The sequence below is a fragment of the Eulemur rufifrons genome, chromosome 9 (assembly GCF_041146395.1).
Source record: "Eulemur rufifrons isolate Redbay chromosome 9, OSU_ERuf_1, whole genome shotgun sequence".
Taxonomy (NCBI): Eukaryota; Metazoa; Chordata; class Mammalia; order Primates; family Lemuridae; genus Eulemur; species Eulemur rufifrons.
In genome coordinates this window covers 761,716-786,337 of record NC_090991.1, presented here as the reverse complement: position 1 = coordinate 786,337, position 24,622 = coordinate 761,716, and the positions used below count along the sequence as shown (strand labels likewise).

At 44.6% G+C, this 24,622-nt stretch overlaps 1 protein-coding gene across 1 annotated transcript in view; it reads right to left on the bottom strand.

The window, feature by feature from the left end:
- The window catches only part of DHRS7B (dehydrogenase/reductase 7B), a 39,734-nt gene extending 21,365 nt beyond the window's left edge, over window positions 1–18,369 (bottom strand). The window contains exon 1 of the mRNA XM_069483182.1: window positions 18,308–18,369. Coding sequence (XP_069339283.1) covers window positions 18,308–18,327 — 20 coding nt within the window. The 5' untranslated portion in view covers window positions 18,328–18,369. The remainder of the gene's footprint in view (window positions 1–18,307) is intronic.
- Between the last annotated feature and the right edge of the window lie 6,253 nt (window positions 18,370–24,622).

Here is a 24,622-nt window from a genome sequence, read left to right as displayed (position 1 = left end):
AGGATGTTTTCAAATTCTTAAAGACCTAAATTTCCTTCTGCTCTGCAGTGCACGTGGCCATACCAATGGGCCCTGGGCCCTGGGCCTCCTCAGGTTCTCAGAGACAGCTGTGCAAACTCTTTCCGGGCTCACCCTCGGCAGTCAGGATGGCCACAAGAGGTGGCCACATATAACCGGCTGACTTCCTTGCTGTGGTGTCTGTGGGACTTCTCTCCGTAGGAGGGATAGCTCCAAAGTGGAGGAAAGGAATTGCGTCCTAGCCGGCCACACTTCAGATTAGGAAATAAATCTACATACAGCAAAGACAAAGGGAGGGCTACAAATGGTCTATAAAGACTTTAGTATGTTTATAATTTAGGCATTTTATATGAAAATGCTTATTAACTGCTGTTTCAGATACATATGGCCACATCAAGTACTGAGAAGGCAAGACTTATGTTATAAAAAGGTAACGGGAAAAAAATCCTGCTCACAATTCCCAGCATTTAGAGATCAACTTGAAGAGAGATCTGTTCAGCACCACTGTGAGTCACAGCAGAAAGCAGGACAGACACACGGAGAGAGAGTGAGGCTGGAAACGGAAAAAGGTGATAGCCCTCAAACAGCAACCATGGAGCACCCGTGATCTGGAAGCACAGGCCGGACACGTGTGCACGCACCGTCACGCCCACTCCCCTAGCTGACAAGGAAGAGCCCTGAAGTGGGATCTTGCACCAATGAGCAACATAACCTGGTGTGAGGAAGTTAGAGAGCTCCAGGATCACATACTAAAGCTGTCTGCTTATATTTTCATACATCACAAGAGTAATAAGCTCTAGACCTAAGTTAAAGGAGTGCAAAGGTAGGAAAGGCCCCTCCTGGGTGAGTGTTTCTCGGACCCAGGCAGCCAGAGAGCGCAGGGCTTCTCACTGCGACTCTGGAACTCTGCTGCTCCTCTGGTTTCCACAGAACCCCTGCGCTCTCTAACTTCTTCACACCAGATTATGTGGCTCAGGCCTTTTTAAGGGCCTTTGGAACCTCAAATTAGAAATGAGACCAAGAAATCAGCTCTGAGCAGAAATGTCACCCTTTATACCATCCCTGCCATTCCTTGTACTTTGGCCAAAATTCTCCATTGCATTTCACAGATGGAATCTGTTCCTAAGATTCCTTTCTTCTCTCAAGCAATTAAAAACAAAAAACCAGAATCATCAATAAAAGCAGGTGGTTGGAATCTACTCAGAAACCACATATAGAAATTGAACTATCAATAACCACATCTGAGAATCAGAGGGATCTCAAAACCTTCCAAAGTTTTAAAAAAAGAATGATTTCAAGTCTCAAGAAGGATTAGTCATGAAATTATCTGCCACGTTACACACAAACTCAAGCTAAAGGTCAGAGAGGGGTTCCAGCTGGAAGGCAGAACGCTGAAATCATGCAGCAAACAGTGGTTCAGTATCACCAAAGCAGTTAGGATTCCATGCCCACAAACCCACACCTACTCTTTTATTCCATAACTGACAGCCAGTTCTATTCAGCTGCTCTGTTTAAGGTGACATAAGCTATGGGGCATGCTATGACCCATACCTAAAAATATATCTGAAAATTTATACCTATTTTCAGAAAGTCAAAGCAGAGTACAGCTGCTCTTTTTTTAGTCTCAAGCGTCCGAGAAGCCACAGCTAAGGCCGTATTTAACTAGAAAGAAAGAACAATATCCTACCTCAGATGGCAGCTACTTTGCCAGTGGCAGGTCCTGGCACCAGTGTCTTCTCTGGTCTTTGGACCTGGGGCAGCATGACTTAGACTAGAGGCAGAGGACACCTTCGGGTCAGCAGGCCCTCCCTGGAATGCCGGAACAAGCCACGGACGAGTGGCTTGTGGAGTATATTTTGGGATGCCAGCCTTAGGGCCCTCGGTTTCAAAGAGTACAGGCTGTCACTAGTTAGTACCAACAAAATGCAAAGGAAGGCTGGAGAATCTCTCAGACCAGGCTCCTAAGCGTTCAACACTGGGAAGAGCAACCACGTTGAAGTGAGCCGTACTCTTCATCTTCAGTAAGATGCCGAGCACACGCTTTCCGGCAACCCCAGCCAGGGAGGGCGGGAGGAGAGGCGCCAAAGCCCAGCCCAGCCCAGCCCCTGCAGTGTGGCTGCTCGAGAGCGCGCGGCTGGGCGGAGTATGGGAGGCAGAACCCACGTGGGAGGCCGACCCTTCATTACGGTCCAACGTCTTTGTTATCAGTTTGAAAACATGGCATTTACTGTAGCTACCTAGACACTTTGACAGAAAAAAATAATTTTGGTTTCTAATATGCTTTTTCAAGTAAATTTAGTGTTCCTGGAAGATGCTGGAATGATCTCACCCTCTGTCCTAGAAAATACACAAGAGGCCCACAGCCCCCACCCCCACCCAAAACTGGACTCACTGGAGTGGTGAAGCAGGAGAGCACCACGGCGGCCCCAGGAGCTGGGTGCAATGCCACCCTGCGTGTACTTGCTGGGTGACACAGGCAAATTTACGCTCTAGCCGTGACTCAGTGTCCTCATGTCAGAATGGGGATGATCAGTCCCATGAGAAAACGTGTGGGAAAGCACTTTGTAAACGTATATCCTGAACCGACGTGCTGCTGAATCACAAACTGCCTGAAAAAAGGCAATTCCCAGAGGGGATTTCAGAAACGCTCTGAGCAATAGCAGATAAGTGTTTGTCATGGTTACGTATGTTTGGTAAAAAGGCCAGCCTTGTTACGTTGCACCCACGCCTGTGGATATCTCCTCGCGTCTCAACTGCTATATTCTCAAGTGCCCTCTGTACCAGGCCCCGGGATAGGACCCGGGCAGGCAATGAACGACAGAGATGTGCTGTCTGATGATCTCATGTAGTCAGCCTCGACAGGAGACTGACAATAAACAAAGAAATACAAAAATTAAATGATTCTAATTGAGATAATGGAAGAACAATCAGTGTAAAACATCGGAGAGTGTCGGGCTGTCCAAAGCGCAAGCCTTGCCTGAAGATTTCATTCAGAGTCAAAACAATTCAAACTACTGTGCTGGCCACACATGCACCTGGCCCATGGCTGGATTGTGACTCCCAAATCTTAGGTTATTACCTTAAAATATTACATATAACAACAGCAACAAGATACACAAAACGCCAATGTAAACACGAGGTCAGGAATCCAGCCTGTATAAAGGGGGCAGCTGGAACCTAACTCTGAGTATCTAATAGGAACTATATACACAGGCCTCAGGTTCAGAGACTTAAGAATAAAGTACACCAATTCACAATGTGTGCATTCAACATTGAGCACAATTACCTACTGTCCCCGCTGAAATCTAGATTCATTCAACAAATGTTTACTGAACACCTACTGTGTGCTACCTGTTCCAGGCTCTGGGGTGCAGTGACCAAAATAGAGAATTACTGTCCTCATGGAGATGACCAGTAATGGGAGAGACAAACAATAAACAAGCTAATAAAATGTCCATTAGTGTATATAACACATGCTGACAGCTGCTCAGAGGAAATAAAAGCAGGTGGGGAAGAGAGTCAGTTTGCCTAAACACCTCAGGGAAACGTCTACAGCTGACGGATATGATTTGAATTCAGCACTTTTTCAATTATGTTCCATTCATTTGAAACATTAGCCCCTTTATGTTTCATTCCTTCTTTCAGTTAGCTAACAAATATTTACTGAGTAACCAGTAAGGATGTGAGGCTAGGGCCGTATCAGTGCATAAGCAAGACCCGGACCCTGAAGTCACGGTGTTTATGGAACATGGCGGTAAAGAGATCTATCTGTAAACAAATTACCACGTGGCAAGGGCTCCAACCAATGCTATCTTTTTTTTTTGTTTTGTAATTTGGAATTTATTGGTTGTGCTGAGGATCAACATAGACATTTCAATTTCCACACAATTCTTAAAATACGTACGGAAAATCTAAAAAGCCACTTATTTTAATTCTTTTTAAAACAGTTATGCCAGTGACTTTCCAACTTAAAATTTGGAGGCACATTTTCCTTAAGAGGATATCAAGTACCAGTATCCTCAAATGTTGAAAAGCTATTACATAAGTCCCACCGATTCACAATTTATTATCATGTATACTACATACTCAAATTTTCAATCTTTCACAGCACATTAACAAAGTTATTGGGAAAACAGGACAACTAGGATCAAAGATGTTACAGAGTATACACAATTCTGACAGAGAAAGCCATGATCAAGGAGTGGTTTCCTTTAGGAAACAAGTCTACTAAGAAACAACATGGGAATAGAAGTAATTTAAAATGTTCAAGACATTAAATGCAGGCCTGGGACTCCACACTGAAATCTAGTATGCTTTGTATAATAGGATATAAAACTAACTCCCATCTATGGAATGTTAAGCTGACACCCAAGACAGTCAAAGCTTCCCATAATTCAATATCCCACATTATTTTCTGGTTGTACCAAAAAATAAACCAGCAAATGATTTCACCTCTTAAAAGAAAGCATTTACACTTAAAAAATGAGATGAGGTGGGATTCCCTCCTTCTTGAAAATGCTTCCAGAGCTACTAAAAAACTTGCATTTACAAAACAGTTGATAAAAATATTCCTCTGGATTGCACAAGAAGGGAGACAGGGACCACTGATAAGACCTGGTGTATGATATTAATCAGACTTGGCTTCTTTCTCTCCTGCTTCATCAGAGGCTGGACTCTCCTCAGTTTTAGTTTCTCCACTTTCTGCAGGTCAATCTTTAGTTTCTTGGTTAGCCACTTCGGCCTGTTTTCCCTTTGCTCCCCTTTTCCCTTTTGGTTGCACTTTTCTGTCTGAAGATTTATCCCTTGCTGCTGCCTTTCGGGCTTCGTTTCCACTTTCACAGGAGCAGGTGTAGCTGACAACCGCGCATATCTCCTCTTGGGCTCTTCCTTGACTGCACCTTCCTCTTGGGCATCTTGGCGGGCCGCCTGCTGAGAGCCTTCGAGAAGCTGGGCTGCCTGGCCATTGCCATTACTCCCGCAGACTCCCGCAGCCCGAGCTGGTGAGACCCGCCCCAACCAATGCTATCTTAAGCAGACAGCTAATCTGCTCATTTGTACTGCTTTTCCCTCCACTAAATGCCCAGTGCTGTTTGGATGAGATTTTCCTCATGAGGGCATTCACAGTGGGAGAAGGAAGGCACCTCATTACTAATACTTCACAGGAAGCAGACTCCGGGAGATTTGCAGCAGGAAAAGCAGCACAACAAAAACCAATTTTAGTTTCTGCTATGCTGTTTAAAGTGAACTTGATTCACTGAATCAAGTTGAAATATGACAGTCAGCACAAAGCCTCAAGAAGTCAAATACACAGCTGAGTTTTACTCGAGGGTAAATGTGTCCCCAGTGTCCTGGACAATGCACCAAAGCCATCTTTCACATTTAACTTAATATTTAGATTAAAACTGCATTTTAAATGGTACCAAGGAAGCTCAAGAAATATGAAATAATAATTTTAAGAGCCTTCATTATAGAAAACAGTCTTGATGATTACCATTTGGTAAATGGGAGGCAGAAGAAAATCCGGGTCTCGGGGGTTTTGCTCTCGCCTTGGTAACTCCCATCCCACCTTCAAGTCCCACTTGGCATCACCTCCTCCTTGAAGCCTTTCAAGCTAGCCAGCAACACCGCCCTCCATGCCTGGACAGGGTCAGTCACTTCCCTGTCAGTGCAGCGGCTTGTCACAAGGCACCAAGATAGTTGCCCTACACAGCCACCTCCCTCCCTAGGTGGCAATTCCCTCAGGAGAGGGTCTAGCCTTTCCTTCTCTGCCTCCCACACCTTCTGTGCCGAGAGAATTCCATGAATGTTTGTTGAATGAGATTGAATCAAGGGGATAATCTAATCCAATCTCCTCGGATTACAGAGAAAACTGGGGCCCAGATTTGTTGTTTTATTTGCCTGCACTCAGTGAGTGAGGAGCAGAAGCCCAAAGCCAAAGCCTAAGGAACGAAGTACTCGCAATTCATTTTACCTACTTGCCAGCTGCCATGAGAAAACCGTTCATTTCAGTGAGAGCTCACTAAGACAGATTAAAGCAAGCAAGTCACGTCCCAGAACAAAAGCATGTCATTCACAAGGGATTAAACACCAAATGTTGTTTAACTTCAAGTAGTCTTATGGTTGAAATCAGATTATTTTGAATTCTAACGAATTACTGTCTTAGTTTCCTCATGGATTCAGATAAATCATCTGTCTTACTCTCAGACAACCTGCCTTACTGTAATTTATCTAGGATGATGGCTCACCCTGAATTCCAGGTTATTTTTAGAACTGGAAAACATTACTGTGAATTTTAACTAGGAAATGCCCTTTGCTCTGAAGCAGCTTTTGAACGACAGTGTTTATAATGATTCCACTTAAAACTTACAGTACACTGACTTCAACGCCAGAAAACGGAAGGAAGGGCACAAGCTCGAAGGGCTGATAGGGGAGGAAAACAAAACATAACGGAAGGAAAACAAAACATAACGGCCTGAGAGGGCTCTGCCACCACCAGCTTCTACCCTTTCATTTAAAAATAGCCTCGGAGATGCCCTATCACTTTCTTTTACCAGGCATCCTAGCAAATATTTCCCTGAGGACACAGCTGTGTCTCCTCGGGACAGGCCCATGGCAAGTTCTACCACTGGCAGCAGATTTCTCATCCAGGGCCTTCTCAGACTGGAAAAAAAAAAAAAAGATATATATATATATATATATATATATATATACACACACACACACACACACACACACGCACACACACACACACATACACAGATAGATTTGGCAAATTCCAGAGTATATATTAAAAGAAAAAATGCCTTCAGTTGAAAAAGGCTTCAATACATTCACCATAGTTTTTGTCAGAATGTGTAATGGCATTAAGGGCTATCTTTTTAAACCGCATTTAAACTAGAAAGTCAATACATACTGTTACATACCAAAGTTTATTTTTTTCATCATATAAGCATTAATAGAATTAGCCACAGAATGAAGTAAAAGCAAACACATTTTAGAATCAAATATTTGAGTCAGGAAATGGAAGATGTTAAGTTTCTTCTCTTCCAGTAAGACAAAATGTTGATGGTTGTTGAAGCTGGGTGATGAGTATATTCTACTCTGTGTATCTTTGAGGACTTCCATAATTTCTTTCCTTTTTTTTTTTTCTTTGAGACAGAGTCTCACTCTGTTGCCTGGGCTAGAGTGAGTGCCGTGGCGTCAGCCTAGCTCACAGCAACCTCAAACTCCTGAGCTCAAACGATCCTCCTGCCTCAGCCTCCCGAGTAGCTGGGACTACAGGCATGCACCACCATGCCCGGCTAATTTTTTCTATATATATTTTTAGCTGTCCATATAATTTCTTTCTATTTTTAGTAGAGATGGGGTCTCGCTCTTGCTCAGGCTGGTCTTGAACTCCTGACCTCGAGCGATCCTCCTGCCTCGGCCTCCCAGAGTGCTGGGATTACAGGCGTGAGCCACCACGCCCGGCCCATAATTTCTCTTTCATGTTCAACTTTGCTCAAATGAGTTTGCAAAAGTGAATACAGTCAGCTCTACTAGAGGTATCACCCTGTATAATAAAATTAGCTAATAAATACTACCAGAAGCACCCATGAAAATGCAGATCGAGGGCCCCATCCAGCCCAGACCTTTGAAATCACTAACACCAGAAGCGGTGAGACCTGGGAATCTGGACTCTTTTTTTTTTTTTTTTTTTTTTTTTTTGAGACAGAGTCTCACTCTGTTGCCCAGGCTAGAGTGAGTGCCGTGGCGTTAGCCTAGCTCACAGCAACCTCAAACTCCTGAGCTCAAGGGATCCTCCTGCCTCAGCCTCCCGAGTAGCTGGGACTACAGACATGCACCACCATGCCCGGCTAATTTTTTCTATATATATTTTTAGCTGTCCATATAATTTCTTTCTATTTTTAGTAGAGATGGGGTCTCGCTCTTGCTCAGGCTGGTCTCGAACTCCTGAGCTCAAACGATCCGCCCACCTCGGCCTCCCAGAGTGCTAGGATTACAGGCGTGAGCCACCGCGCCCGGCTGGAATCTGGACTCTTAATATCCTCCTCTGAAGATATCGATGGGTACTAAACTCTGAAGCCTCTGAAGATCTCTGCAGTTATTTACCAAGGGGATGTGCCACCCTGGGCCCAGGGTGATCTGCTGACCTCCACTCACAGGGTCAGGGCTGACACCACCTCTTCTCGAGCCGTTCAGCAGGAGTCCAGTGGAAGCTCCCACCAAGGCCCTCCACCCACATCCCTACCCCGATGCTCACCCTCACCATCCCATCTGCCTGGAAACCCCTGTGACCAATCTCATCATGCCCTTTACCCCTGTGTATAGGTCACCACACATAGCCCAGACATCCGTGGGCTCCCAAACCCCAAACCACTCTCTTTTCCAACCCCATCTCCCACCCCTCCCGATATTCTGAAACCCTGAGGTCCTCTTGTTAACAATCCTTAAAAATCCTCTGTGCTCCACCTATTCATCTCTTCCTCCTCCCTGGCCCCTTCTGAAGGTTTAACCATTTCCAAAGTTTTACCTTTTCCAGAATGTCATAGTTGGAACCACACAGTATGTAGCCCTTCCAGATTGGCTCCTTTCACTAACTAATATGCATTTAAGTTTCCTCCCTATTTTTTCATAGCTTGATAGCTAATTTCTTTTTTACCACTGAATAAATGAATATTCAATTGTCAGGGTATACCACAGTTTATCCATTCATCTCATACTGAAGGACATCTTCGTGGCTTCCACATTTTGGCAATTATAAATAAAGCTGCTATAAACATCTGTGTGGAGGTTTTTGTATGAATACAAGTTTTCAATTTATCAGGATAAATATAAAAAAGTACAATTCCTGGACTGTATGGTAAGAGTATATTTAGTTTGGTAAAATCAGCCAGACACAGAGGGTCACACCTATAGTCCTAGCTATTCAGGAGGCTGAGGCAAAAGATCGCTTGAGCCCAGGCGTTCAAGGTTACAGTGAGCTATGATCGTACCACTGCACTCCAACCTGGGTGACAGAGCAAGACCCTCTTTAAAAAAATGTTTGGTAACAAACCACCAAACTGTCTTCCAAAGTGGCTGTACCATTTTGCATTCCCACCAAGAATGAATGCAATCTCCCTCACTGTACTCCTATCTCAGTTTCCAGAAAACTGGGATTTCAGGACCTCAGTTGCTATCCCAGAGTCAGCAGCCCGCAAGAATTAGAACTCTCGTGCAAGTTGCTGGATTAGGCTTTCCGGAGGTGCACACACAGGTATACGAGAACAGCTATTTGCCATAATTTGTAAATCTCTGGGTTAAGATGAGAGGAAAAAAAGCTCACCCTCAGTAATGACCTGGCAATTGATAGCAAAGAGGGACTGTCTCCTTTCGGATGTTTTTTATGTATTACAAAATGCTATAAGGTCTAAAGTCACAATCCTTCACATTTGTGAAAATGTAGTAGAAAGTACTATATATGCCAAATCCTCAAACCAGAAGTATATTTTTATTTCTAATATAATCTTTTGCCTGTTCTATGGCTGTTTCTAATATCCATGACAACTTTAGTCAAACAATATTACACAGATGTCCAAATCACACTAAAAAAAAGTAATTTTTAGCCTGTTACCATATATAGCTATTGGAAAAGAAAAATATTAATAACAGATACTAACTTTTTTTAGTATTTGCAATATGCCAGACATTGGGCTACACATATTCCACAGCCATGATCTCCTTTCATCCTCATAGTAATCCTGTGAGAGAAGTATGGTAGTTATTCTAATTTGCTAAGTAAGTGCCTGAAGTCACGTAGCTAGCAAATGGTGGAACAGAGATTCAAACCTATGTATTCAGGCTCTGAAGCCCACATTCTTAACTCTTAAGTGCATCAAATAGGGGGTCATGTAAAAAAAAAAAACAACAATCCTTTAGCTGGAGCCTTAAACAGGAAGGAGTCTAAGTACTATCCAAGAGATGAGAAGGTTCCTAAATGCAGTTCCAATCACCTTGTTAAAATAAATTTAGCCTAAAGCTGTCTCCTTACATATTTTAAGTTCACCCTAAAGGTTTCTCCATACATAGTGAACTGTAACCTAACTGGATGTGTAAATAGACTGTAACCTACCCTTGTAACAAATAGTCCAGTCTCAGCCAATCGCTGCAGCCCAGTTTTGGCCAATCACAGGCGACCAACTGTTCAAATCCTGTTCAAATAAGGCAAAGCTGAGCTGTAGCCGATCCCGCTGTTTCTGCACCTCATTTCCATTTTCTGTATGTCACTTTCCCTTTCTGTCCATAACTATGACCTGACCATGTGGCAGTACTGGAGTTGCTCTGAAGCTACTCTGGTTCAAGGGGCTGCCCAATTCACAAATGGTTCTTTGTTCAGTTAAATTCTGTTGAATTTAATTTGTCTAAGATTTTTCTTTTAACAACCCAAAAAGAAAAAGAATACAAAGGCTTCCATGCAATAACTGCACATAAACAAGCTAGCTGCTTAACAGGAACTCAGTATAATTTCCTTAATTCAGTTTAGCAAACAGTTTAAGCCAATCTGGATTATAATGCCATACTCAGGGAATTTAGACGCAACAGCAGTTTACTAATATAGTACTGCTCACATAAACCTGGAAAGATTTATGTCCCCCTTCAAAATTTAGTGTTCCCAGTACACACGTGACCTTACTTAATAAAACATGAGCTAAGTACAGCAAGCAAGCACAAACTACTAGTAAGCAATGTTAAATCAATTCAGCTGCCATCAGCAGACCTCTCCCTCCACTAAGCAGTTTAGTGGCCAAGTCTCAGGTTACTGTGACCTTTAGAAGATGGGAGGGAAAGCTCAGGTACAATCCAAAGCAATTTATATGTCCTAGCTTGGTGGGTGGCAAGAACCTTCCAAGCTGAATTTACCTCCCAATCTCAATTTTTTTTTTTTTTGCGACAGGGTCTCACTCTGTCACCCCAGTTAGAGTGCAGTGGCGTCATCACAGTTCACTGCAACCTCAAACTCCTGGGCTCAAGCCATCCTCCTGCCTCAGCCTCCTAAGTAGCTGGGACTACAGGCCTACATCACCACACCCAGCTAATTTTTCTATTTTTTGTAGAAACAAGGTCTCGCTCTTGCTCAGGCTGGTCTGGAACTCCTGACCTCAAGCGATCCTCCTGCCTCAGCCTCCTAAAGTCAATTTTAATTTTCATCCTCATCCTTATGGCCCTCTAAAATGGATTGAGAGTTTATTTCTGCATTAAAATATTAACTACCAAAAAAAGTCTCATATGTGTAAAACAGGATAGGGACAAATGACATTACTGTCTATTTATAACATTAATGCCCTTATTAACAAGACAAGCCCTGAAAGGGTTAACTACCAGGAACTAGAATTTTGGTTGGAAACCAGCAGGATCTTAAGTAAAAGTATCCTTAACGTTTCTCTTTTTTAAGAAAAACTAACGTAAAAGAAATTATGGGCTAGATTTGACCACTTGAGGGCATCCTAACCACAAACAACTGCATGGAACTTACTTAAAAACTTTCTCTGCAATGATCCCCATACTGTCCAGCATCGTGGACGCTGCTCCAGTCCAACATTTTACTGCACTGTAAGCGTAAGCAACTTTTTAAAACTGGATTTTCCCTGTTGCCAAAAGGGAAAGAGATCTTTTCTCTCCTTCCCTTTTCTTATAGCATTTCTTTGAAAAACCTAGTATTTATAAATCCTTCCTCTATCTGTTTGATATGTATGTAAATCTTTTTTTTTTTTTATTTTTTTAAGAGACAAAGTCTTGGCCGGGCGCGGTGGCTCACGCCTGTAATCCTAGCACTCTGGGAGGCCGAGGCGGGTGGATCGCTCAAGGTCAGGAGTTCGAGACCAGCCTGAGCAAGAGCGAGACCCCGTCTCTACTAAAAATAGAAAGAAATTATATGGACAGCTAAAAATATATATAGAAAAAATTAGCCGGGCATGGTGGTGCATGCCTGTAGTCCCAGCTACTCGGGAGGCTGAGGCAGGAGGATCGCTTGAGCCCAGGAGTTTGAGGTTGCTGTGAGCTAGGCTGACGCCACGGCACTCACTCTAGCCTGGGCAACAGAGTGAGACTCTGTCTCAAAAAAAAAAAAAAAAAGAGACAAAGTCTTTTTTTTTTTTTTTTTTTTTTTTTTTTTGAGACAGAGTCTCACTCTGTTGCCCGGACTAGAGTGCCGTGGCGTCAGCCTAGCTCACAGCAACCTCAAACTCCTGAGCTCAAGCGATCCTCCTGTCTCAGCCTCCCGAGTAGCTGGGACTACAGGCATGCGCCACCATGCCCGGCTAATTTTTTCTATATATATTTTTAGCTGTCCATATAATTTCTTTCTATTTTTAGTAGAGATGGGGTCTCGTTCTTGCTCAGGCTGGTCTCGAACTCCTGAGCTCAAACGATCCACCCACCTCGGCCTCCCAGAGTGCTAGGATTACAGGCGTGAGCCACCGCGCCCAGCCAGAGACAAAGTCTTGTTCTGTTGCCCAGGCTGGAGTGCAGTGGCACGATCACAGCTCACTGCAGCCTCCAACTCCTATGCTCATGCGATCCTCCCGCCTCAGCCTCCCCATTACCTTGGACTACAGGTGCACTCCACCACTCCTGGCCGATTCTTTAATTTTCTTGTAGAGACGAGGGTCTGGCTAAGTTACCCAGGCTGGGCTCAAACTCCTGGCCTCAAGTAATCTCAGCCTCCCAAAGTGCTAAGTTTACAGGTGTGAGTCACCACATCTGGCACATATGTAAATCTTTTTAAAGGCTAGCTCTAGCCAGCAGTAAAAGCCAGGACTGTTTATCTGAAGGGCCTGGAGCCCCCTCTTTTAAATGGAAATACCAAGGAAGACAGCACCCCACTTGCATCTCCTCATCACAATGGAAATTTAGTCTAGGGGCCTTGACTACCTGTTTACCATAGAGATTGGAGAGGTTTTATTTTTCCTTCAGAAAAAGGCAATTAAGTAGCACAAATAGCACCCCAATTATCATGTGAATTTAGGATGAACTGTGAAAGCATGTATAGCAAATGGTGCTGTCAGTTCTTCCTACAAATGGACAAATTTCCATTAATCTTGAGACTATGTATATAATGGATTGTATCTGCTCGGCTACATACAAATGGTGGGATTTCTTTTCTGAAAGAAATTATGTTAGCAGATTACCTGTAATGCATACTAGTCTGGTTTAATGCTTATTCAATAACAGGATTGTTTTCCTTCTTTTCCATTTTCTAGATTGGCAGAAAATTTTATTTTTAACTTTCCCCAACATAAATATAGAGAACATTCTACACCCTGTCCTGGGCCACCTCACAGCTGCTTTCCGCACCTTGATGCTTCCCTCAACACAGGAAAAATACTCCTCCCTAACAAGAACTTTTAGAAGCTTAACAGCCCATTGCTCTCGTCTGAGTGCCAAATCCTCTAATATTATTGCCTTTGAGAAACCTCTGTGTGGATCCTTTCAAAGACATCATCAAAACTGAACTGGTCTTCCTCTAGGGTTTCCTACCTCAGATGCACAAGCCAGAAAAGAATTAGCCCAGACACCTCTTTCCCTTCTCACCCCTCAGCCAACCTATCGCCAAGCGCTATGGATCCTAGCTCTTAAACAGCTTTTAAAGCCATTAACTTCTGCTTCCACTGAAGAGCCAGAGTGACCTTTTCATAAACACACACCTGATGGTGCTAGTCCCCTGACTGAAATTCTTCAGTGGCTTCCCACCATTCGTAGAGTAAGCCTCTAATCCTTGGCATGGCCTATGCAGCTTGCAGGATCTAACCCCTGCCTACCGCTTCAACTTCACCTCCCCGACTCTCTCCTTCCTCTCTGTCTTCCAGCCCCAATTGGGCGCTTAAGCTCCGTGAAGACGGAGACCATGCCTGTTAGCTCACCACTGTGAGCGGTGGAACACCTGTAATCCTAGCACTCTGGGAGAACGAGCGGGAGGATCAGTTGAGCTCAGGAGTTCAAGATCAGCCTGAACGAGAGCGAGACCCCATCTCTACTAAAAATAGAAAAATTAGCTGGGCATGGTAGCAGATGCTTGTAGTCCCAGGTACTTGGAAGGCTGAGGCAGGAGGATTGTTTGAGCCCTGGAGTTTGAGGTTGTAGTGAGCTATCATGACGCCACTGCATTCTAGCCTGGGTGACAGAGTAAGATTTTGTCTCAAGAAAACAAAAACAAAAACAAAAACAAATGTTGCTAAAACAAATGTAGTATCTTAAGTGGAAGGCAAATAAAACATTAATTAAATTATGCATCGTGGAGGGAGAGTGTATCTTATTCATGTTTGTATCCTAGTATCCTAGGTGGCTAACATAGGGCTTGGACCATAGCGAGGCTAAAAAATGTTTGCTGATTAAGTCTCACATTTAGGTATTTATCCCTCTTCTCATCCCCAACCCCTCCTGTGGGCAACCAGAGGTCTAACCACATGTTTGACGATAGGAGACTAGGCTCCAAGGCAGAGCTGGAAAAATAGACGTGGTCTGTGGAATTGATTGTACATTCTGAGAAACAAATAAACCAAGAGTGGGGAGCAAGCAGTATTGCTCTAAGGATAAGATCCCTATCTACATTTGGCATCTGACCTTACAACATTCTCCACCTTTGGGCCAGACAGGCTTTTAAGATAGAAGCTCCTCCTAGTCTCAAGGCTTCACACATGCCCTTTCCTTACCCTGGTAGCTCCTTGCTCAATTTAACTCCAATTCAGTCCTCGAGGTCTCAGCTAAATAGTGTTTTCTCAGGGAAGCCTTCCTGTCTCTCCCCACTCCCTGTCCCTGCCAGCGACCCCATTATATGTTCTCATAGCACCCTCTACTGTCCTCTATAGCATGTTTCATAACCATAATTAATATTTAGCTTTAATTATCTATTTACTGTCTATCTCTCTTGCTAGATTTATAAGCAACTTGAGGACGGGTGCTAGATCTGTTTCGGCCATCATTGTATCCCCAACACCTAGCACATTGCTGGTACACAGGTGTTCAATAAATGTCTGTTAAATGAAGGAAAGTATAAAATACATAGGTAAGCACTAGGTTTTGAAGTGACATGGTGCTGGCTCTGCCTTTACTAACTCTGTGCCTTTTGGATAAATTTCTTACCATTTCTGAGCACATTTCTCTCATTATAAATGAAGATAATAATTCCTATTTTAAGGGTTATTATATGATTGAATAATCCAGTAAAGTGCTTAGCACAGTGCCTGGAATATAGCAAACACCCAATAAATATTAACTACTACAATCATTGAAGAAGAAAAGGGGGCATGTCTATGATAGAGAAGGCACATCACAGGACCTTAACTAGGGGACAGAGCCCGCTTTATGCCAACACAGTGTTGCAAATCTGAATAAAACCAATATTTTAAGTATACTATAGGAACATATTATCTAAAAGAACCCTGAAACAGGGATCTGTTTATAAAGCCAAGAGTCTTTCTCAATATAAAGTGATCATGCACCCACTTATCTGGCTTGCACACTTTTGTGTACAGGGTCCAGTTTTTCCAAAGCAAAGTGCACTAGGAATCCATTGCTTTAGGCAGCAGGGTTCCAAACCTTAGCTTCAAAACGCACAGGACCTCAGTCCATCTACGTTGCCTTTGTCCCAGGACATTCAAATAGGGCAACATCCTTTAGCTTTCAGGACAACTGCCCTTCCCCTCCTGTAGAAAACTCCATGCCTCAGTGAGAAAATGTCCCTTCACTTTGGTGTTCTTCAGTAACCCAGTGTCACCACCTCCACCCACCCACCCTGCTTCCTGGTGCCTTCTCCGTTCCCCAACAGATCCCTTTTAAATTTGCTTTGGTCTTCTCTTAGATTGTCCCACTTTGGACACATCATTTAACCTTTCTGAGTCTCAATTTCTTCATCTATAAAAATGGAACTAAAGCAGTACTTTCCTGTTGGATAAATGACACAACTGTGCCATAAATTAGCAAATGGCAACTATTGTTTGTATTTCTACCAGATCCCTAATCAATCTACAATCCAGAAAAAAATTAGAACAAAGATGCTTTCCAATGTTATAAATGATTTTTTTCAGAGTCTGCGTGTTTTACAATAAAAGAAACCCTAACCTACCCCATTAGCCAACGTACTAGAATAAAATGTATGATCCAAAAAAGCTCCAAATGTTGCAACACAAAAAATAATTAACAAATTACGAAGGCCTCTCTTTCCCAAAAAAGATTAATTCAGCAAAACATAATTTATGTAAAACCATTTTTATAAGGCCTTCCTTTAAGCACTACATAACCTTCAATCAACTGTCAATCTGGAAGCCTCACCACATTGCTTTGAGGGTTAGCAAAATGCCATCCTGAGGAATCCCGGCAGAAAGGAGAGCTGTCAGTCTTACTGGGCACCTCTGACCAAGGCCCCGTTATGATTATTCCTTCCGTCTCCACTTGCTCCCATCATAGTCCTCAGGAGAATAAAAAGCATCATTATCTTAGGAAAAATTTGGGGACAGGGGCCTTAAAATGTTGATCATTTTATGGCAAGGCTCCAGATTGTCTTTTTTTTTTTTTTTTTTGAGACAGAGTCTCACTTTGTTGCCCAGGCTAGAGTGAGTGCCGTGGTGGCGTCTGCTTAGCTCACAGCAACCTCAAACTCCTGGGCTCAAGGGATCCTCCTGTCTCAGCCTCCCGAGTAGCTGGGACTACAGGCATGCACCACCATGCCCGGCTAATTTTTTCTATATATATATTTTTAGCTGTCCATATAATTTCTTTCTATTTTTAGTAGAGATGGGGTCTCGCTCTTGCTCAGGCTGGTCTCGAACTCCTGAGCTCAAACGATCCGCCCACCTCGGCCTCCCAGAGTGCTAGGATTACAGGCGTGAGCCACCGCGCCCGGCCCAGATTGTCTTTTAAATATAATTTATTTAATGAAGACCCATTGAAAGGCAATTTTTTTTTTTTTTTTGAGATAGTCTCACTTTCTTACACAGGCGAGTGCTGTGGTGTCAGCCTAGCTCACAGCAACCTCAAATGCCTGGGATCTAGCAATCCTCCCGTGAAAGGCAATTTTGTACTTGAATGAGCATAGGCTTTGCAGAGAGGCCTGGGTCTAAATGCATGCCTCCCCCACTTACTTGCTGTAGGTAATCTTAGCCTCCATAATTCTTCTAAAAACACATGGTGATATCTCACTTTATTCTGTTGTGGTGAGGAGGAAGAAAGATTTTTAAAACAGCCATTCTGGCAGATACCAAAATAGTTCCCCTCCTGCCCTTCTGAAAAATTATGTCTTTTTTTGCTAATCCTAACTCTATAACACCGAGCTAAGGATTAGATCCTTTTTTCCCATCAGCCACTTCTCTAGAAACCGACTTACTCTTTTTTCTCCCCCACACAGGCTGGGGGAGAAAAGCACTTTCTGGCAATTCCAAAGAGAAGCATTCTACTCACTACAAATATGTGTATATGAAGCCCAAGGTTACTTCAAAAGCAACTTCTCAACACTCAAATCACTGTACCAAAGGTTCGGGAACTGAAACGAGAAGTGTACGGGTGCCATTTGTTGAATGCCTACTCTGTGCCAGACCTGAGTACCTTGCAGGTGCAATCTCACTTACGCTTCACGACCACCTTATGAGTAGGAGTTACTGTCCCCAAAGTTACAGTTGAAGAAACAGACGCTAAGAGTTGAAGACATTTGCCCAAAGTCTCACAATCAGGAAGCGGCAGAGCAAGGACTGGAGCAGCAAGACATCTCAAACAGCCATTCGTGGACGCTCAAGAATCAGGACCCTCCCCTGCCCTCTGAAAAACTGGATCTCCTTTGCTAACCCTAACTGTCCCTCACCAGGCCGGGGTGCCACGGCCTCCGGTGCTCCGGCGTGTGCTCCGGCCCGCTTACCCGCGCTGCCGGGCCTCCCCATGCGTCCACGCAGAGACCGAGACACGGGCGCGAGCCAAGAGCACTTGGGGCGCGGTGGCCTGTCACACACGCCGCCCCCGCCCAGGGGTGGCGGGCTCCGCGTATCACTGCACGCGTTTCCGGCCGCGGAAACCGAGACGCCGAGACCTCAGCGACGGGCGCCGGCTCCGCACAGAGAACGCGCCGGAGCAGGATGCTCCTGGCCGCAGCGCCGGAGCCGAGTCTGCCTGCGCCGGGATCCAGAAGCCGCCCGGGACCTGGCGCGCTCCCTCGGGGCCCGCAGCCTTCGCGCGGCCACACACCGCTGCCTCTCACCCAGGCCAGAATTCCCTTCAGCTCAAGGCTGACCCTCTTCCCGCATTTCAGAGGCCGCCTCCCCCCTACCTGCTTGCCGGAGGCACCATGGTCAACCAGCTTCATCCTCCCGCCTCGGAAGTGACGTGCTCCCACCGCGGCTCCGTCCAATGCCGGCGTTTAGGCTGAGCATGCGCGTCGGAGTTCACCCCGCCAGGTATAAGTAGGACCGGCAGTACTCGGAGGTCTGACTGGTGTTCTCCAGTCTTGGTTCCTTCCCTTTATCTTCCGGAGGGAAATTCGGAAGGTCGTGATTTGGGTTCCGTGGACTTTCCGGAAAGAACAAAGTTGGAGGATTTACCATAGAGACCATACGGTTCTCAAGGTAAACTCATAGTAATTGAGAACAGTGTGATATTGCCGCACACTTTCTCAGGCCCTCTTGAGACTGTGTTCCCCGGGCCATTGGTCACACATATTTGGCTCAGAATAAACCTCTTCAAATTATTTTTCAGGCCGGGCGCGGTGGCTCACGCCTGTAATCCTAGCACTCTGGGAGGCCGAGGCGGGTGGATCGCTCGAGGTCAGGAGTTCGAGACCAGCCTGAGCAAGAGCGAGACCCCGTCTCTACTAAAAAAAATAGAAAGAAATTATATGGACAACTAAAATATATATATACAAAAAATTAGCCGGGCATGGTGGCACATGCCTGTAGTCCCAGCTACTCCGGAGGCTGAGACAGGAGGATCGCTTAAGCCCAGGAGTTTGAGGTTGCTGTGAGCTAGACTGACGCCACGGCACTCACTCTAGCCCGGGCAACAGAGTGAGACTCTGTCTCAAAAAAAAAAAAATTATTTTTCAGAGTTTGATGTTTTTCCAGCAAATATGGTCAACAATGGACCACATATACAACAGTGGTCCTATATATAAGATTATGATGGAGCTGAAAAATTCCTGTTGCCTAATGATGTCATATTTGTCTTAACATCCTAACACAAGGCATTACTCACCTGTTGTTGGTGATGCTGGTGTAAACAAACCAACGACACTGACTTTTTATCATTACTTTAGAGTGTGTGTGCGTGTGTGTGTGTGTGTGTGTGCGTGTGTACAGCCTCAGGCAGATCCTTCAGGTCTTCCAGAAGAAGCATTAGCATAGGAGATGACAGCTCCATGTCTGTTATTGCCCCTGAAGACCTTCCAGTGGGACAAGATGTGGAGGTGGAAGACAGTAATATTGATGATCTTAACCGTGTTTAGGCCTAAGCTAATGTGTGTATTTGTGTCTTAGTTTTTAACAAAAAAAGTTTAAAAAGTAAAAAAAAATATTAGAAAAAAAGCTTATAGAGTAAGGACATAAAGAAAAAATATTTTTGGCTGGGCGCCGTGGCTCATACCTGTAATCCTAGCACTCTGGGAGGATGAGGCGGGAGGATCGCTCGAGGTCAGCAGTTCGAGACCAGCCTGAGCAAGAGTGAGACCCCATCTCTACTATAAAATGGAAAGAAATTAACCGGACAACTAAAAATATATAGAAAAAAATTAGCCAGGCATGGTGGCGCATGCCTGTAGTCCCAGTGACTTGGGAAGCTGAGGCAGAAGGATTGTTTGAGCCCAGGAGTTTGAGGTTGCTGTGAGCTAGGCTGACGCCATGGCACTCTAGCCAGGGCAAAAGAGCAAGACTCTGTCTCCAAAAAAAATAAATAAAAATAAACAATATTCCTATCAAAATGCCAGCAAGAATTTTGTGTAGATATAGAAAAGATTATTTTTAAATGTTTGTGGGAAGGAAAAGGAACTAGAATAGCTAAAACAATATTTTTTTTTTTTTTTTTTTGAGACAGAGTCTCACTCTGTTGCCCAGGCTAGAGTGAGTGCCGTGGCGTCAGCCTAGCTCACAGCAACCTCAAACTCCTGAGCTCAAGGGATCCTCCTGCCTCAGCCTCCCGAGTAGCTGGGACTACAGGCATGCACCACCATGCCCAGCTAATTTTTTCTATATATATTTTTAGCTGTCCATATAATTTCTTTCTATTTTTAGTAGAGATGGGGTCTCGCTCTTGCTCAGGCTGGTCTCGAACTCCTGAGCTCAAACGATCCGCCCACCTCGGCCTCCCAGAGTGCTAGGATTACAGGCGTGAGCCACCGCACCTGGCCTAAAACAATTTTTAAATGAATAATAAAATGGAAGGAAACATTCTACCCGATTTCAAATCTTATTATACAGCTCAAGATTCTGTGGAGTTGGTAAAGGATAGATACACAGGTCAATGGGACAGAATAGAGGACCCAGCAATAGCCCCATACAAGTATGTCCATATGATTTTGAGAAAACAAATGCAAAAACAATTCAATGAAGGAAGAATAGTCTTTTTCAACAAATGATGCTGGAGCAAATGGACATCAATAGACAAAATTTTTTAAATTAGAAATAAAAAAGAACCTTGACCTAAACCTCACACTGTTTACAAAAGTTAGCTGACAATGAATCACAGTTTAAATGTGAAGCATAAAACTTTTAGACGATAATGGAGAAAATGGGGGGAAACTTGTGGCTGGTGATGAGTTCTTAAACATGACACTGATAGTATCATCCATAAAAGAAAAAACTGGATTTTTGCTCTCTCTCTTGGGCTGGAGTGCAGTGGTGTCATCACAGCTCACTGCAACCTAAAACTCCTGGGCTCAAGCGATCCTCCTGCCTCAGCCATCCAAGTAGCTGGGACTACAAGTGTGCACCACCACACCTGGCTGATTTTTTCCCATTTTTGGTAGAGGCGGGATCTCGCTTTTGCTCAGGTTGCTCTCCAGCTCCTAGGCTCCAGCCATCCTCCTACCTCGGCCTCCCAAAGCGCTAGGATTACAGGCCTGAGCCACCACACCTGGCCTTATTTTAGATAAAATAAAGGGTACATTTTCCTTTGTTTTTTGGGGGTAGGAAGATAGAATAAGTGCAGAATGTAATTTAAGCATGGAGTGGGCCAGAATTTGAAGGCATCCTCTTCTGCTGCCTTCTATTTTCTCTGTGAAATTGAGATCAGATAAATTTGCTGGTGACATTAGAGGAATCAGAAGTTTGGGTGTGGTGTCTCAGGCCTGCAATCCTAAGACTTTGGGAGGGCCAAGGTGGGGGAGGATCGCTTGAGGCCAGGAGTCTGAGACCAGCCTGGGCAACATAGTGAGACCCCATCTCTACAACAAATTTAAAAATAAATAAGTGAAAAAAAAACTTGTAAAGTGGACTTAATCGAAATCAAAAATTTTTTGATCTGCAAAAGACCCTGTTAATGGGATGAAAAGACAAAGTCCAGACTGGGAGAAAGTATTTGCAATCCATATATATGAAAAGGGACTCATATCTAGAGTATATAAAGAACTCTCGAAACTCAACAGGAAAAAATTAAGCAACTCAGCTAAAAACGGGCAAAGACATGAAGAAACATTTCATTGGAGAAAACATACAGATGGCAAATAAGTACGTGGAAAGATGTTCAACATCACTAGCAATTAGGAAAATGTGACTTAAGACCACCAAGACTACCACTACACCCCTATTAGAACAGCTAGAATAAAAAATAATGACAACACCTAATGCCAGAAAGGATGCAGCGAAAGTGCATTTCCCATACTTGGCTAGTGAAAACTAAAATGATACAGCTATTGGAAAAGAGTTTGATAGTTTCTAAAAACAAAACATACAAAAACTAAAAATACAATCCAGCAATTGCATTTCTCTCAAAGAAATGAAAATGTATGAACAGACCAAAACCTGTACACAGTTGTTCTTACAAGCTTTATTTGTAGTGGACCAAAACTGGAACCAACCAAATGTCCCCCCTGTTTAAACAAATTGTGGTGATCCATATCATGGAATGCTACTTACTCAGCAATAGAAAAGAAAAAACTATTGGTACAGGAAAGAGTTTAGATGGATCTCAAGGGCTTTATGCTGAGTGAAGAAAGCCAATCACGGCCAGGCACGGTGCCTCAAGTCTGTAATGCTAGCACTCTGGGAGGCCAAGGTGGGAGGATCGCTTGAGCTCAGGAGTTCAAGACCAGCCTGAGGAAGAGTGAGACCTGGTCTCTACTAAAAATAGAAAAATTAGCCAGGAGTGGTGGCACATGCCTGTAGTCCCAGCTACTCAGGAGGCTGAGGCAGGAGGATCACTTGAACCCAGTAGTTTGAGGTTGCTGTGAGCTAGGTTGATGCCACTGCATTCTAGCCAGAGCAACAGAGCAAGACTCTGTTTCAAAAAAAAAAAAAAAAAGCCAACCCTAACGGTCATATATTAGCTGGTCCAAGTGCAGTGGTATTTACAACTAAATTGGTCACAACCAGTTACAGGTTCCTTTGTTCCTTCTCCACTCCCACTTCTTCACTTAACTAGCCTTAAAAAAAAAAAGTCACATATTTATGATTCCATTTACATAACATTCTTAAAATGACAGTTAGTGGCTGCCAGGGGTTAGGGACAGGGCAGAGGGGAGTGAGTGTGATCATGAAGCGGTAGCAGGAGGAGGATCTTTGTGCTGATAGGATAGTTTGGAATCTTGAGTGCATTTGTGGTTGCACGAATCTACACACACAACATGGAACCGTGCACACAACACACACATTGTCAAATTCCCAGTTTTGATATTGTACTATGATCATGTAATATGTAACCATGGGAGAAAGTGGGTGAAAAGTACACTTTTGCTCTATACTACCTTTGCAACTTCTTGTGAATTCTATAACTCATGCAGAATAAAAAATTAAAACACACACACAGGATAGATGCTGAATTTCTCAACACCTCCAAGCCTTAGCCTCTCACCCTTAAAATGAAGAAACTGAAGTGATTGTGGGGCCGAAGATGATAACACTTGTAAAGTGCCACATAAGTTAGTACTCAATAAATTGTGGCTGCTCTTACTTTTTTTTCCGTTGACAGCTTAAAGTGTAAATTCCAGATTTCGAAGACTTGACTGTAATAACCATTTCACTAACAACTTTACAATATTGCGTACATGTTTAAATGATATTAATATTGTCAACGGAAAAGAAACCAAACTCTGTAAAATAATTTTCAAGAGATTTATTCTGAGCCAAATTTGAGGATCATGACCCGGAGCCACGCCCAAGAGGCCTTGAGCAAGTGGACTCCCTGTGGCTGGGTTACAGTCTGGTTTTATACGTTTCAGGGATACAGGGGTGACAGGGAAAGTCATAAACCAGTACGTGGAAATCGTTTGTCGTGAAAAGGTGGGACATCTCCAAGCGGTCGTGGTGGGGGGGGGCGCCATACAGGTTATAGGTGGGTTTAAAGATTCTTTGGCTTGTAATTTGTTAAAGACATGAAGCTTTGTCTAAAGGCTTGGAATGTTTTGACATAGTTGCTGTTTATCAGAGATAAGCCACCGAAGATAGATTTGTTGTGTAAAAACAAATTGAGGGCCTGTAGGTTTGTCTTGCATACCCTTAGGCTCATTAATGGGTTACAAAGGATGTCCCCAAGAAGGGAGAGGGGCATGATGAGGCACGTCTGACCTCCCTTCTCCTGGCAGGCAATTTAGTTTTAGGATATTCCTTTGGCCACGAGAGGGTCCATGCAGTCAACCGGTGGGGGCGGGGGAGGGGGGGCTGAGCCTTAAAATTTTATTTTAGTTCACAATATTTTGGCTTTGTTGGGTTAACATATATTTCTAAATTTAATTTCACTTGTTTCTTTCCCACTTAAAACATGTAGCTAACAGGAAATTCAAAGTTAGGTATGAGGCTCGCGTCCTATTTCAGCTGGGTGGCGCTGGGCCAGACCCTCACTGGGCCGCGGGTTCACTGGGAGGGACCCCAGCCCGCGTCGAGCCGGCAGACGGCAGGCCACCCCACGGCTGTGGCACTGCAGAGCCCACAGAGGCTACGACGACCGCAGGGCCCCCAGAAAGCCCCAGACGAGGGCACTCCCGCGGCCAACGCCACAGGCCGCAAAAGCGCAGACTCGGGCCGGACGCCGGGCCTGCGCCTCCCCAGCTCGTCGCCCCGCCTCTTTGCGGCAGCGCTCAGGCCGGTGCAAACCGGTTCGGTACCCTGACGGACGACCCGCGTCACCAATCGGCAGCACGCCCCCGGCCCCTGGATCCCGGTGTGAGAGCCAGAACGTCTGGCAGCTGGCACCCCAGGAGGCGGCTCTGAGCCAGACGGACTGTACCGTCAGCCTATGAAAACGCCGGGGGCGCCAAGGGGCGGCGGGCGACCAATGGCATCAGCGCAAGGGCGGGCCTCCCGGAGCGCGGGCTCCGCGGGGGCGGGGCCTGGCGCGCTGGCGCCTGCGCGGGGAGGGGCCGGCGGGGTGACGTAATTCCGCCCCCACCGCCCCCAGCGAGCCGAGAGCGAAGCGCGGGGGCGGTGCCTGGTCCGCCGCCGCC